This window comes from Octodon degus, unplaced genomic scaffold, assembly GCF_000260255.1.
Source record: "Octodon degus isolate 3935 unplaced genomic scaffold, OctDeg1.0 scaffold00072, whole genome shotgun sequence".
NCBI classification, from domain to species: domain Eukaryota; kingdom Metazoa; phylum Chordata; class Mammalia; order Rodentia; family Octodontidae; genus Octodon; species Octodon degus.
In genome coordinates this window covers 966,764-981,560 of record NW_004524648.1, presented here as the reverse complement: position 1 = coordinate 981,560, position 14,797 = coordinate 966,764, and the positions used below count along the sequence as shown (strand labels likewise).

Below are 14,797 nucleotides of genomic sequence, written 5' to 3'. Positions count from 1 at the left end.
GCTGGGGGATTGAACCGTGGTCCTTGTGCTCTGCCAAGCTTGTTCCAAGTAGGTGCTTTAGACCACTGAGCCATCTCGCCAGCCCCTTTTTTTTTTTTTCCCAATAATTAATTTTAAAGGGCTGTGGTAACACATTCCTGTAATCCTGGCACTTGGGAGGCTGAGGCATGAGGATTCCCACAAGTTTAAGACCAGGCTGGGCTACATGGTGAAAGAATGTACACAAGCAAACAAGAAAGAAGAAAAAAATATAAAGGAAGATAAAGCACAGGCCTATGAGACAGAAATGGGGTATAACAGCCTGTATGCAGAGACACTGAGTGACACTGGGGTTTGAGTCCTGGTGACTGAGTCACCTTGGGCAACTTTCTTAATTTCTGTTGCCCTCAGTTTGCTCAGTGGTAGAACACGTGGCTCGCACGCATAATGCCCTGGATTCAATCCCCAGTATTAGAAAAAAAAAAAAAAAATTAACAGTCATGGCGAATGACTCCCACCTTAAGGAATTGTTGTGATGATTGAGTTGATGTCTACGAATGTTCCTAGCAATGTAAGTGCAGAAAATGTTTCCAGGATTTCAGTTCCTGCCATCTCATTTTTGGATAAGTTTGCCAATTCCCTGAGATGATGTAATGATTCCCAGGTTTCCAGAGACCAACCTGATCTCACCTTGGCAGCACCTATGGTGGAGAAAAGACGGACCAATCTTACATTAAGTAGCTGTGAAAGAGTTTTAGAACTCTACTTCTTTCCACCTGTGCTGTGTTCCCTTGTTCACTATGTCTGTTGTCACTAGCCCTGCAGGTGGTGCAGTTTTGCATGGCTTAGTGCTAAGCTTTATTGAAACACACACTAGAGAAAACAGAATCAAATAATGCAAACATCTAGTGTATGGATGCCATGTTTGGATGGCTGTGAGAGAGGAGGAAAAGGGGGCTGAGGAATACAAGCAGGGGAAAGTTGTAAGTATCCCACATTCAGGCCCGTTAGCTAAGAAACAGCTGTTAGCTCTCCTCTACTTGACGCAGGAGTCCCCTGGAAGCAGAATGGCTTTTGCTTTTGTCTCCTGCATAGAAGCTCAGGTTCTTTCTAACAAGCTGGGATATCACATCAAAAGGAATAATTTTGGGGGCCAGGGAGATGGCTCAGTAGGATAAGTGCTTGACTGGCAAACGCAAGGATCTGAGTCCAATCCCCGGTTCCACAAAAAAAAAAAAAGGAATAATTTTTCTTTCAGCAAGTTTCAGTTGCTGAATTAGAACAGGGCACCCAACTCTCCAGGGTTCTGAACTCAGTCCAGGAGCAAAAGCAGCTGTTCTGCTGGTCCTCAGGAGGTACCTCTGGACCGTCATATTAACTTAAATGCCTATAGAGTCAGACAGAAAATATCTGCAAGCAGAGACAATAGGAAGTAGCAGGGACAGAGTGACCTGATAGTTCTCTGCCTGTGTGAAAAGGTACAGCCACTGTTCTGCTCCTACAGAAGTATGGGCCCAGGTTTCCTGTTGCTTCTTTTTAAGAGAAGCCAGAAATCTAGGATTTTATGTGAAATTTCTTGCTTTGTAAATGATGGCAACTGATTCTCATTTTAAAAAATATTGTGTGGGCCCAACAAAAGGCCTTTGCAGACCTCTGCCAGTTGCTGCCTGTTTCGTGGGCTCAGTACATAGTTACCCAGGAGAATACAAACAGGAGGGCTTGCCAACAGTGTGAGCTGGGGCATCTGAGACTGACAGAAAACAGAATTTTTAGCCATGCTTGGTAATACACACCCATAATCCCATCACCTGGAGGCTAGGGCAGGATGATCACTTCAAGTTCTAAGCCAGCATGGGGCATCATAGTGAATTCAAGGCCAGTCTAGACTATGTAGTGAAACTTTATCTCAAAAAAAATTTTTTTAAAAAATCGAATCTTTGTGTTTTGTCAAAATAAGTATTTCAGATGATGCCAAGTGGTGTTCCATGTTTGGTCTCAAAATAAGGTTGGTTTAAAACAGTTGCTGTCAACTTTTTTTCCCTGCCCATACCCACTTCCCATGCATCCTGCCCCTCCACACACACACAGCAGAGTTGTAATCATGGACAATTTGGAGAAGGAAGAGGGAGGCTAGACATGTATTGATGAAAAATGCTACCCCTCAGACTTTTGAGAGATTCTGATATGCCTGGCTCCCTAAAACCATGGAAAAATGCTCAGTAATGCATTTTTAATCTGAAGTAGTGAGACATAGGGGGTCTTGTCCTCATTCTAGCTATGCCCAGAATTTAGTTTTGTTTTGGAAGAATGGACTTTTTTTTTTTTTTTTTTTTTTTTTTTTTTTTGGCAGAACAAGGGATTGAACTCAGGCCCTTGCGCTTGCCAAGCAAGCGCTTATTCTACTGAACCATCTCTCCGGCCCAAGAATGGACTTTGAGGGGACGTACCAAGTGGTCGGGCAGAGTGAAGGCTTCAGAGGCTGGTCTAACTGGGGGGGGGTAACAGTATTCCCTAGAGCATTCAGGTATGCTAGGGCCCTGGACCATTACACTCCATGCTGGCCATCTGTTCTTAGCAAAGGAGGAGTAAAAGGTTACTGAGAGGGCCTGGCTAAGCAAGATGAGCTTCTTTGAACTTCCTTAGGATACAGATACTTGGCTAGGCATAGTGGGCTACACCTGTAATCCCAGTACTCGGGGAAGCTAAGGTAAGTCTGGGCAACTTCACATTTGTTTGTTTGTTTTGAGATAGGGTCTTGCTGTGTCATTTAGGCTGGCCGTAAACTCACTGTGTAGCACAGATTGACCTTAAACTTGCACTGATCATCCTGCCTTAGCCTGCTGAGTGCTGGAATTATAGGCATGTACCACGATGCCAAACTCAACCTTTGTAATTTAGCAACTTTCTGAGGCTATAGCTGAGAATAAAAAGTAAAGGGCTGGGTTCCTAGCTCAGTAAAAAGGCCATAGGTTCAATCCCTGGTAGCACAAAAAAGAAAAAAAGAAAGGCCAGCAGACTTAGGCAAGCACAGGGGCTGGGTTCAATCCCCGATATCACATGCCTCGCCGGCCCCACCCTCAGGCCACTGAGTTGGCCATCAAGACCAGGCATGGTGGCTCATGGATGTAATCCCAGTACTGGGGAGGCCGAATACAGGAGGATCACTACGAGTCCAAGCTGCATAGTGAGACCCTGTACCAAATACATTAAAAAAAAAAAAAGTACATAGACATATAACCAGAAACAGAACCTTCTTAAAGAACTCTAGAAACACAACTGAAGAATTCCTGGGTTGATACCTGATCCCTGTTAGTCAAGCAGAAGGTAGGATTTGCAAGATTGCTCTAGAAAGGCACATTTGTTGTTTGCTGTAGTTGTTCCTAAGCCTGCCTTTCCACAAGCCAGTCAGACCCTACAAGTAGCAGCTTTCTTGTGAAACTCCGTTGCCAAACCTGGTTTCCAGGGAAAAGGACTTACACATTTGCTGTAACTCTTACTACAGAGCATGTCTGCAGTGCTGTTCAGCTGTGCCATCTCCAGGCCCTAAGGCCAAAGGATTCAGACCTGGAGAAGGGGCCCAAAACCATTATCATGGAAAGGGAAATCTTTGATCTCTCCTTTTTGCCTTAAAATGTCACGTCAGGTTTGCATTAGGGTCTATAATAGAGACTTTTTTTTTTTTTGAGCTTTTGGTTTGGTTTGGTTCTCTTGGTACTGGCACCTGAACCCATGGCCTTATACATGCTAAATACATGCTCTGTCACTGAGTTATATATACCCCAAACTGATCTTGGATTTTATTGGGGGCTGGAGATGTGGCTGAGTAATAGAGCAGTTGCCTAGTAGACATGAGACCCTGAGTTTAGTCCCTAGCACCACCGTCCTAAGACTTACTGTTGAACCAAAGTAATGCTTCCTGGTTTTGGTGTGACTTCATGAACCCACTTCATAGGCTGGTATCTCTTCCCACTCCTTGTCATGGAGGGGAAGATGCTTTTATTTTATTTTATTTCTTTAATTTGATACAGGGTCTTGCTGCACAGTTCAAACTTATATTGATCCTTTTGTCTCAGTGCTGGAATTATAGGAGTGTGCCATCACACCCAGTTTTGGGCCTGGACAGCACACCTGTGGTTCCAGGGCTGGCATAGCATGTAGTACCAGGGACTGAACTCGGGTCCTTGCGCTTGGCAGGCAGGCATTTAGACTGCCAAGTTATCTCCCTGGCCTGGAAGTTTCTTTTAGCATGTGCTTATGCACAGAACATTCAGGATCAGAATTAAACAGCAATTTTTTCCAAGTTTTGGTTTTAAATCTTGCATCTGAACTGGTACCACATGGGCTTAAAGAGGCACCGTTCTTCCCATACTAGTGAAGAGTCTGAGGTAACTGAGGCCTCAAGCCTTGAGTCCAGAGAACCCTAGATCTGAGAGTGTCTGCCTTCATATATTTGTTGACTCTGATTGGGTACAGGGATTGTATTTTAACCTTTGGTTTGCTTTAGAGAGGGGCTTCTGGCCTGCCAGAGCAGGTTCTTGGGCTCCACTTGTCTTCTACCACCACTAGCCCCCAGGCTTTAGAGAAGGGCCCAGCCCAAGGAAGCCAGCCCTGCCTCCCCAGTCACCACCCTCCTTGACTTGCCCTTACTAGTGTAGCTGGGTCAACCTGAGGTTGTTTCAGGCTGAGAATGAGCTCTAATGGGAGGTGGCGGGGGTGGAATCTGTAGAGCTGGAAATAACAGAAACTATTAACCAGCTCCCTGTTGCTAAGCAGCTTTCATTAGCCTGGAAGGTCTGCCCTGCAGTGAGCTCCTTTGGGAATGACAAGAAGATGCTAATGAGCTGGGAGAGAAGCAGGTGCTACAGGAGGCTTGTGTCCCACCTGGGATGTTGCAGTCAGAGACATTTTAGCATATTCTGAGATTCAGACTCCAGGCAGTTTTCAGCCCTCTCTTCAATGGAAGGGATTTCTCCTTCCCACCTGCAGATTGAGCTCATTCTCATGCCAACTGACTTCTGTCTTGCAACCAGAAATAATCAAATAGGAAGGAAGGCCTAGAAAACTGGTTCCCCTACCCTGTGCTGGAACATGATGGAGAAAATGGGGCAGTGGTCTTTGGGGCTGGGTCTTTAGAGTTGTTAGACCCAGGTTCACATCCTGGTTCCTGGCATGTTGCTAAGTGTGTAACCATAGCTAATCACTCATCTCTGGTCCTACTACCACAAGGTTGACTTGAGTATTAAAAGATCTGTGCAGAGCTGGGAATGTAGCTCAGTTGCAGAGTCCTTGCAAAGCATACACAAAGCCTCAGAGTCAGTGCCCAGCCCTGAAAAATCAAAGTTTGTCTTTTTTTTTTTTTTTTTTTTTTTGCGCGGAACCAGGGATTGAACTCAGTCCCTTGAGCTTGCCAGGCAAGCACTTATTCTACTGAGCCATCTTCCTGGCCCCCTCAAAGTTTGTCTTTAAAGAAGATAGTTAGAAAAAGAAATAGGGGGCTGGAGAGATGGCTCAGTGGTCTAAAGCACCTACTTGAAACAAGCTTGGCAAAGCACAGGGACCGCGGTTCAATCCCCAGCACCACATGCCAGCCAGCCCCGCCCCCTGGTGGGCTGAGCTGGCCACACACACACACACACACACACACACACACACTAAATAAATGTAATAAATAAAAAAAAAACCTCTCTTTAAAAGAAAAAGAAATAGGGATAGAACTGGGTATAGTGGTGCACACCTGTGATCCCAGCACTTAGGAGGCTGAGACAGGAGAATCACTGCAAGTTCGAGGCCAGCCTAGGCTACAAATCGAGTTCAAGGCCAGTCTGAACTATATAGTGAAACACTGTCTCACAAAAGACCAAAAAGAAAAACAAAATAGGTATAGGAAGTATGAATGGCTTTCTTCAGAACTTTTACATAAAAGACAGCAGCTGAATGAAGCCATACCCAAGTGAAGATGCAGGGCCAAGGAAGGTTGTGGTGCTGTATTCTTAGGTTGGAGATATTATAGAATGCTTGTATTCAAATGTGTTAGGTGGCAGAGAGTAGCCTGAGAGAGGAACACAACCAGACCATCCATAAGTGTGTAAGGGAAGGTAGGATAGGTATGAGCGCAGGGAACATGGGACTGGTGCTCATGGATGGCCTTTGGCATGCCAGGTAGTAGTTATAAAGCACTTTGCACCTTCGTGTGTATGTTTTTGCCATCCACCACCCATTGAGATGGTACCTATTTTTGTATCTAATTGTACTAAAACTCAAACAGGTTTAGTGATTTGCCCAAAATCAAGCTAATAAAGAAAGCAGCTGTTGTTTGAACCCACATCTGTCTTGGTCCAAAGTCTATGCTGCAAAGGGATTGGTGTATCTATGAGGACTACCCAGGAGTAGAACCTGGAGGATTGAAATCACTGGGGAGGAGTTGGCCTTTATGGAGGCTCAGATGCATTCGTCTAACAGGCTCACTGTGTCCAGAGACACCCCGGGAAACAGTGAGTTCCTTGCTGAATTGGGTGAGTGTTATTATGTGAAAAACTGGTCATGGCCTTGTTCCTTGGGAAGCCACCATGACCCTTATACATGCAGATCCTACTCCACATCCCTAGCAGGGCAAGGAAAATGGTATGAGATGAATTTCATTTCTCTCTTTGATTCTAGAAAATCATGACAATTATTTCTTCTGCCATCAGAGTCTAGATGAGAGGCTTGCTTGCTTGCTTGCTTGCTTGTTATTTTTGTTTTTGGTACCAGTGACCGAACTCAGGACCTTGCATTTGCCAGGAGTATTGCTTTCTTATTTTCAGTGATGAGCAAGGCTGAATTTCCCCCTTGCCTAAAGTAAATAGCCTGTGGCCCCAGTGTAGGATGAGAGAAGAAGATGTACTGTGATTCCTGTAGAAATGTGTGATTTGAGTGGATGCAGCCATTACCAGTCCCTAAGTAGAAGCACCAGTCAGAGAAGTAGGAAGGAGAGAGGCTGATGGTGATGGCTGGAGATGCCTCTTTGTTTTTCCCATCTCATCTACTGCATGGAAGCTCCTGCTTCTTACCTGGCAGCTGCGGCAAGCTACTCTCCTCCCTAAGTATGCACTTTTTTTTTTTCTTTAAGAGTTTCACTTTGTAGTTCAGGCTGACCTTGAACTCACTATGTAGCCCAGGCTGGCCTTGAATTCACAGTGATCTTCCTGCCTCAACTTCCTGAGTGCTGGGATTACAACTGTGTGCCACCACACCCACCTACTACCCACTTATAAAGCTCTTACTGTCCCTCCCTTTCTTTCTCCCCAGGGAAGCTTCCCCTCCTGGCAGTGTTGGTCACACTATCCAGTGACCTCATGGCATTTAACTTCTGAATGTTCTGCTCACAGTAGTGTCCTCAAAGCTCCAGGACCAAACAACTACTTGTGGCTGACTGCTCTGCCCATGCCCTCCTCCTTCGGATTCTCTATGGCAACTACAAGTGAACTCCCCCATTCTACAGGTGGCAGCTGGCTTTAAAGATGAAACTGAGCCAGAGGTGGGAGAGCAAGCTACCCTTTTCACACCTACTTTTCTCCCATCTATACCTTTCCTAGCTGAGTACCTTGGGCCCAGCCTCATGTCATCTGTACTACCTGTAGATGCTATGTCCCTGTCCTTCAGTCAAGCGCGGCTAATCCAGAGCCCTTGACTGCTGGCCCCTGCTTTAAATGTGCATATGTACACACATGAGAGGCACAGTGGAATGGGGCCCTCCCCAGAGCCAGCCTTGTTTCTGAGGCCCCTGGGCTCATTGAGGATCCCTTCTCAGCCATTGCTGCATTTCCTGAAGGGTATGGGTTCAGTCCCCAGCACCTCTTCCCCAGACCTGGTGCCAGAGGCTGACCTCAGTACATTCACACTGAGGTACATGCCCAGGATTTTTTATTTTATTTTGACACAAGCTCTCATTAAGTTGCCCAGGCGAGGCTTGGTACAAACTTTTTGGTTTTTGTTTGTTCTTCTGATTTCAGTGAATAAAATGGTCATGTCTTTTAAATCATCTCATTTTTTTCTTTATTCCAATAATTTTGTGGGTTTGTTTTTTTTTTTTTTTTTTGAATATTTTTGTTTTGAGTCATCTCGTAGCTGTTGGATCCAGCTTGCATGTTTTTGTTTTTTGTTTTGTTTTGAACAAAACAGGTATATTTCTATTGGACTACCTGATACAGAAGATAGTATGGTATGATGGATGGATAGTATGAATGACAGGGCCAGGGAGATAGCTCAGTAGAATAAGCACTTGCCTGGCAAGTGCAGGGTCCTGAGTTCAATCTCCAGTTCCGCAAAAAAAAACAAACAAAAAGGATAGTATGAATGACAAATAATATAAATATATTTTATTTGGAAAAACAAAAGCTAACATTTCATGGTGTTTTATCATGGTTAGAGTTTACTGTATCATCTCTCTCTGTCTTTCTCTTGGTTTTTCTGAGGCAGGGTCTTGCTATGCAGTTCAGGCTGACTTTGACTTCTTTTTTTTTTTCTTTTTTTGCGGAAATGGGGATTGAACTCAGGCCCTTGGGCTTGCCAGGCAAGCGCTTACCTTACTGAGCCATCTCCCCAGCCCTTCAGGCTGGCTCTGAACTCCCTTTGTAGCCCAGGTTGGTCTTGAACTCGCAAAGATCCTTCTGCCACAGCCTCCTGAATGCTGGGATTACAAACATGCTCCACCATGCCTGCCTCTCTTTTTTATTTTTAGGAAAAAGATTGTAATTTTTGTTTACCTACCCCTTTTGTAATTGAAAGTTACTATGCAATGGGACTCTCCTGTACCTTGCTTTTGAGGAACTTTCCATTGTTCAGTCCTAGAGAGCATCTCATTGTTTTTCAGTTGCACAATATTCTACTGTAGGGATCTACCATGTTTACTTAGCCTGATCTTACTGATAGACATGATTGCCAGTCCTTTGCTGTTATAAATAAGTAATCATGTAGGTATATCTGTTGGAAAGATTCCAGAAAAGGGGTTGGTGGATCAAAGGTTATATATATACCATATTGTCGCTGTATAAGTTGTACTAGCCAGCCTTCCCACCAGCACTGTACAAGCAGATGAGCTACTTTCCATGTCCCTTCCACCTGTTTTCCTCATGTCTCTTATGTGGCTTAATCAGTGTGTGAGGTGTTGGGATAGGGCCCTGTAGGATTCCATTAGCACTGGGGGTCTCTAGCACCAAGTAGTATTTGATAAACTGAATAATTTAATGGGGTTGAAGGGTACATCAGATGGTAGTGACTAGAGTAGGCTAGGGCCTATGGCCCTAGCCTTTCCTGGGGAATACAGCATCACACCTTTGGGAGTAGGCTCCCCATTAAGAGCTGAAGTTAAATTTAGATGTGCCGTGGCTCACTTAGAGATGCAGTTCCCTGAGCCATCCTGTCAGTGGGACAGGGTAGATGACAATGGAGGAGGTTGCTGGGTTTATCTGTCGCAAATTCTGATGATCACAATAAGACCAGAATGGGCACATCCTGCTTATTGAGTCATGCCTTTCTCTGTTTTGATTCATTTGCTTGAACCTGTCTATCCCAGCAAGTGTTAGGTTTTATTAACTAACACATATTTGCTCATATAAAAGGAGCCAAATGGGGCCAAGGAGATGGCTCAGTAGAATAAATGCTTCCCTGGCAAGCGCAAGGACCTGAATTCTATCCCCAGTTCCGCCAAAAAAATAAAATAATAAAATAAATAAAAAGAGCCAAATGATATCAGGGCTGATACCCTGTGGTGCATCCAAAGTGACTGTAGGTGGTTCTGGAACCCACTGTGGCACAGGAGGCCCTGAAATTCTCACAGTCTAGGGTCCAGGATCCAGACAGCTCAGTTAGTGGGAGATTGGTCCAGCATTTCCTGCGTGGCCTCCATCCTCGGGCAGAAGGGTGTGCCAGTAGGGCGGCAGATCTAGGGCAAAAAAGAAGTGTTCTGCTAGATTCCCTGAGCCTTTGATCAGGCCTTCATACACACTTCCTCCTGGGGAAAGGTGCTTGACAGTCCCCCATATTGTCTGTGAGAGGCCTTCCCCAGGGAATGTCTCAGAACAGGGTTGGATTTTATTTTGGTGGCTCTGCTAGCTGTTCTGAGTATGGTATTCACTGTATATTGAATGAGGGAAGATAAAGTGGGAATATTTTTTTTGCACTTTTTTCTTAAACAGAAATATTATGTTTCAGTGGAAATACTTGGGTTTCTGCTCAACTCAGAAAATTTTTTTTTTCTTTATAAATTTCTGGTACTTGGGATTGAACTCAGGACCATATGCTTGCCAGGCAGATGCCTATGCCACTAAACTATCTCCTCAGCCCTCACCTCAGAAATCTTGGAGGAAGATGTGTGTAGTGATGGTGCATACCTATAGCCCCAGCACTCACAAGACTGAGGCAGGGAATATTTCCCTGCCTAATACTCCCTAGAGCTCCAGAGTAGCTATCTGCTCTCATGTTCTCTCTCCTTTTATGTTCCCCCCCTTTTTCTCACCTAAGGTAAATTATCTTTTTTTTTTAATAGAGAGAGAGAGAGAGAGAGAGAGAGAGAGAGAGAGAGAGACTGACTGAGAAAGAATGATGAAGAGTTTGAGGCCAGCCTGAGCTGTGAGGCCTTATCTTAAAAAAATACATAGGGCCAGCCAAATAGCTTAACAGATTAAAGCACCTCAGGGACCAGGGGTTCAATCCCTGGGCCTGCCATGCCGGCTTCACCCCAGGGGCACGCTGAGAGGCAATTGAGACTGAGGCCTGGGAGATAGCTCAGTAGAAAAAGTGCTTACCTGGCAAGTGCAAGGGGCTGAGTTCAATACCTGGTTCCACAAAAAAAAAAGAGAGATAGAAGAGAGATTGGGTGTGGTGGCATGCATATATAATCCCAGCTCTTGGGAGGCTGTAAATAGGTGGATCACTACAAACCTGATCTAGTAGTGAGACCGTGAACACCCTGTGTATGCTTCTCTAAAATAATAAATAAATAAATAACTTGGACCAGGCATTATTCTGTTGGGGATCAGGTAACCTCTTTTAGAAGCTAAAAGCCAAAGATTACCCCCCTCCCCCAGAAGGAGGAATGAATGAAAGGAAAAGAAATCTTACCAAAGCATTCTAGACTACTCCAATTTTTTTTTTTTTTTTTTTTTTTTGTGGAACTGGGGATTGAACTCAGGCCCTTGCACTTGCCAGAGAAGTGCTTATTCCACTGAGCCATCTCCCCGGCCCTACTCCAAATATTTTCATGCAAATCACACACAATTTTAGGGTACTGTAATTTTTTTTTTTTTTCGGAACCGGGGATTGTAGGGTACTGTAATTTAGAGCCCAAGAAGCCCATCTACAAAACCCTTTAGGCTTAGATACTAATTCTGTTATCATTATCATTATTATTTTGCCTACTCACTGAGCATGGTAACGTTTTTCATTGCATTTACTGATTCTCATGGGAGATTGCCATGGAAACAGGGTAGAACAACTGGGATTTCAACAATCACTGGCTAAACAGCACATGGAACTAAGCCAAAAGCACCTGGCCTAAAGGGTCATTTACTTTACCTAGAAAGTTAAGAGTGAGGAGGATTTCTCCTCCCACAGATACAGCCTGGCACCTTGCCCAGTGTTTCACAGAAAGCAATTAGGCCATGTGGGGTAAGCAGGGGCACTGGGTGTGATGTTTGGGCTTCCCTCAGCATTCCCTCCTTGAACAATGGCTGAGAAACACCTCCACTCTTCAGAGAATCTTGTGCCTATCACTTCTCGGCCTTTTGGCTAAGATCAAGTGTAGAATCTTGTGCGTATGCTGAGAGGCTTGCTGCCAGGGTTGGTGAGGCCCAGCAGGGTGGCTACTCCCCAGCTCCCAACCTGTTTGCGTTTGCCTTCACCTGGAGAAGGTGGGAAGGCTAATGACTCATTATCCGTGCAATTAGTCACATCACCAAGGCACATGATTCCCTGCAGGACTTGCTGCCACCTGCTGCCACTCTGGCTCTGTTCAGTGTGCCTTTCCCATCCAGGCAAGGAATGCAGTCATAGGAAATCATTACAGCCTTTCCTTGGGTATGAACCTATAGTTGCTGCAGCCTGAAGACCAGGAGTCATATCTCTGCATCGCAAGGCCACACAAGATGTCTAGGGACCAGAAGGACTGACCATGGGGAGGAGAATGAAGATAACCTAAGCCAAGATATCCCTACATGCCCCATATATGAGTGATCCCTGAAGATACTGCTGTTTCCATAAATATGTGCATGAATATATGTTACCTCTGGTTGAAAGAAAGGATGTGCCTTGTTTTCCTCACCTATGAATCTCCTAGCTAGCTGGCTGTGGCCCCAGGGCAGTGGTGGTGAACCCAAGGTCTGCATGCTCAGCAGGGCTGTTTATATCATTGAAAGCTCTAAAAAGTTCACCACCACTGCCCTAGGGATTCTTTTTTTTTTTTTTTTTTTTTGGGGGGGGGGGGACAGTCTAGGTTAGTCTTGAGCTTACCCACTGTCCTTTTGCCTTAGCCTCCTTAGTACTGAGATTCCAGGCATGCGCCACTGGACCTGACCCCTCTCCCTTCTTGACTTCATCCAAGAGAGGGCTAAACAAAACTCTTAGGACATCAGTGACTGCTTGTCAGTTGCTCTTAATTGACAGTATTTTAGTGTTGATTCTGTAAGTCCAAATTTCAAGTCCTAATAGTGCCCTGTAAAATTAAACTTGACATGGCTTTTTTTTTTTCTTTTTTCTTTTTTCTTTTTTGAGACAGGGTCTTACTATGCAATTCAAGCTGGCCTTGAACTCACTTTGTAGCTCAGGTTGGCCTCGAACTTGCAGTGATCCTCCTGCCTCAACCTCCTGAGTGCTGGGATTACAGGTGTGTGCCACCATGCCCATTTGTAGAACAGTAGAATGTCCACTCTCTTCTTAGGTAATGTGTGATCTTTTCTGTGGTACCTCCAGGCCTTCTGCACCAGACTTATAGATTGGCTGGCAGTGTTTGAACAGACAGGGTAAAGAGTCAGGGACTGACATAGATCTGGTGCCTCTTTAGAGCCAGACCCTGTGCAGAGTGTTTCAAACTTTCTACCTATGTGACTTACACAGTCCTAAGAAGTCTTCCTCATTTTGCAGATGCTGAGTAAGTCACTTTTCCAGGTTTTCCCTGGGCAGCAAATGACCACACCAAACTCAGATTTTGGTGTCTCTGGCTTCCTGTCTCCAGCATAGCTCACTCAGTCTGACCCGAGTAATGGCCATGCCCCACTCCCACTTACACAGGCTAAGTTTTCTTTTTCTTTTTTAATGTATTTGGTACAGGGTCTCACCATGCAGCTCGGACTCATAATGATCCTCCTATTTTCAGCCTCTCCAGCACTGTCATTACAAGTGTACGCCACCACGCCTGGTCTTGGCTCAGCTCACCCAGAGGCTGGGCTGGCATGGCATGTGGTGCCAGGGATTGAACCCCTGCCCCTGCACTTGCCTGAGCAGGCACTTAGTTCACTGAGCTATCTCAGTAGCCCTCATGCTAGTAGTTTTAGAATCTGCACATACCCAGACCAACAACTTCCTACCAAACCCTTCTTTCTATCCTATGGGTCCCTCCTCAGTAAGCAGAATCTGGATGGAGACACTTAAGTCCAACCCCTAAAAATATGAGTGAATGAAGGAAAGCCCTCCCTGTAAGGAAAAGAGAAGTCTCATTTTTAGCAGCTCTGTTCATCAATAATCCAGAGGTTGCTGTCAGGACTGATCTGTGCAGTGGCTTCATCAATATTTCAGCTCCTCTGGAGCCCTGTTCCTTAGCAACCGTATCACTGTGCTCTCCAGGAAGGCTGCTGGGCTGTATGCTCTGTGCCTGTCTGTCATGCAGGTGCTGTCCCTGCTTGCCCTTGTGGTCAGATACAGCTATTCATGCCAACCCTGGCCAGCAGCTTTGCTCCTGGAAGCCTTATTGGGTGATGCTGCAAATAAGAGGTGAAGGAAGATGCTTGGCATGTCACCAAGCCCACCATGGGCAGAGCAGAGGAACAGAGAGGGGGTTTGAGAGGAGGTCAGAGTGTATCTCTTGAGACTATCACTACTTCCAGCACAGATCATGGTTTGCCCCTGTCCAGGCCTTGACGTAGGCATAGGAAAGAGGAGGATCCTCCTCTTCTATGAGCTCAGGTGCTATTTTTCTTTGTCGCCCAGGTGCAGTAGAAGCTTGCCTCTTGCATCAGCTGAAACGCCGTGCTGCTGGCTTCCTGCGCAGTGACAAAATGGCAGCCCTGTTCACCAAGGTGGGGAAGACATACCCTGTGGCTGGGGAGATTTGCCACAAGGTGCAAGAGCTGCAGCAACAAGTAGAGGGCAGGTAAGCTGTGGACCTATGCCTCCCAACCCTTCCTTCTGCTCTTTCCCTTGGCATTTGTTCCTTCCCAGAACAACCTGCTTGAGGGTTGGCTTTGCGGCCCATGTCTTACAGGACCTCTTGAGTGAGGGACCAACCTGAGGATGGGAGTTGGCCCCTTATAGACCCAAGGTTCTATCCACCAACTCCCAATGCCAGCCTAGGGAGCCTCTGAGTTCCCATCTTAGGCACTGGTCCCTATTCTCAGTGCCACTATCAGAGTTTACCCCTGAACACTTGCATACTGAAACCTTCCTCCACTTTGCAGGAAATCCTCAGGAGGCAGCCAGGAGGCCCTGCGGAGACAGGGCTCAGCCAGCGGGAAGGCCCCAGCCCTCAGCCCACAGGCCTTGAAACATATATGGGTACGCACAGCACTCATCGAGAAAGTTCTGGACAGGGTTGTACAGTACCTGGCGGAAAACTGCAGGTGACTGCCCC

The 14,797-nt window shown here is 45.7% G+C and overlaps 1 protein-coding gene across 4 annotated transcripts in view; it reads left to right on the top strand.

Moving 5' to 3' along the window:
• The window catches only part of Sgsm2 (small G protein signaling modulator 2), a 41,184-nt gene that overhangs the window by 8,869 nt on the left and 17,518 nt on the right, over positions 1-14,797 (top strand). For all 4 annotated transcript variants that reach the window (XM_004635334.2, XM_023719816.1, XM_004635333.2 and 1 more), the window contains exons 3-4: positions 14,158-14,320; positions 14,625-14,786. In XM_004635334.2, coding sequence (XP_004635391.1) covers positions 14,158-14,320; positions 14,625-14,786 — 325 coding nt within the window. The remainder of the gene's footprint in view (positions 1-14,157; positions 14,321-14,624; positions 14,787-14,797) is intronic.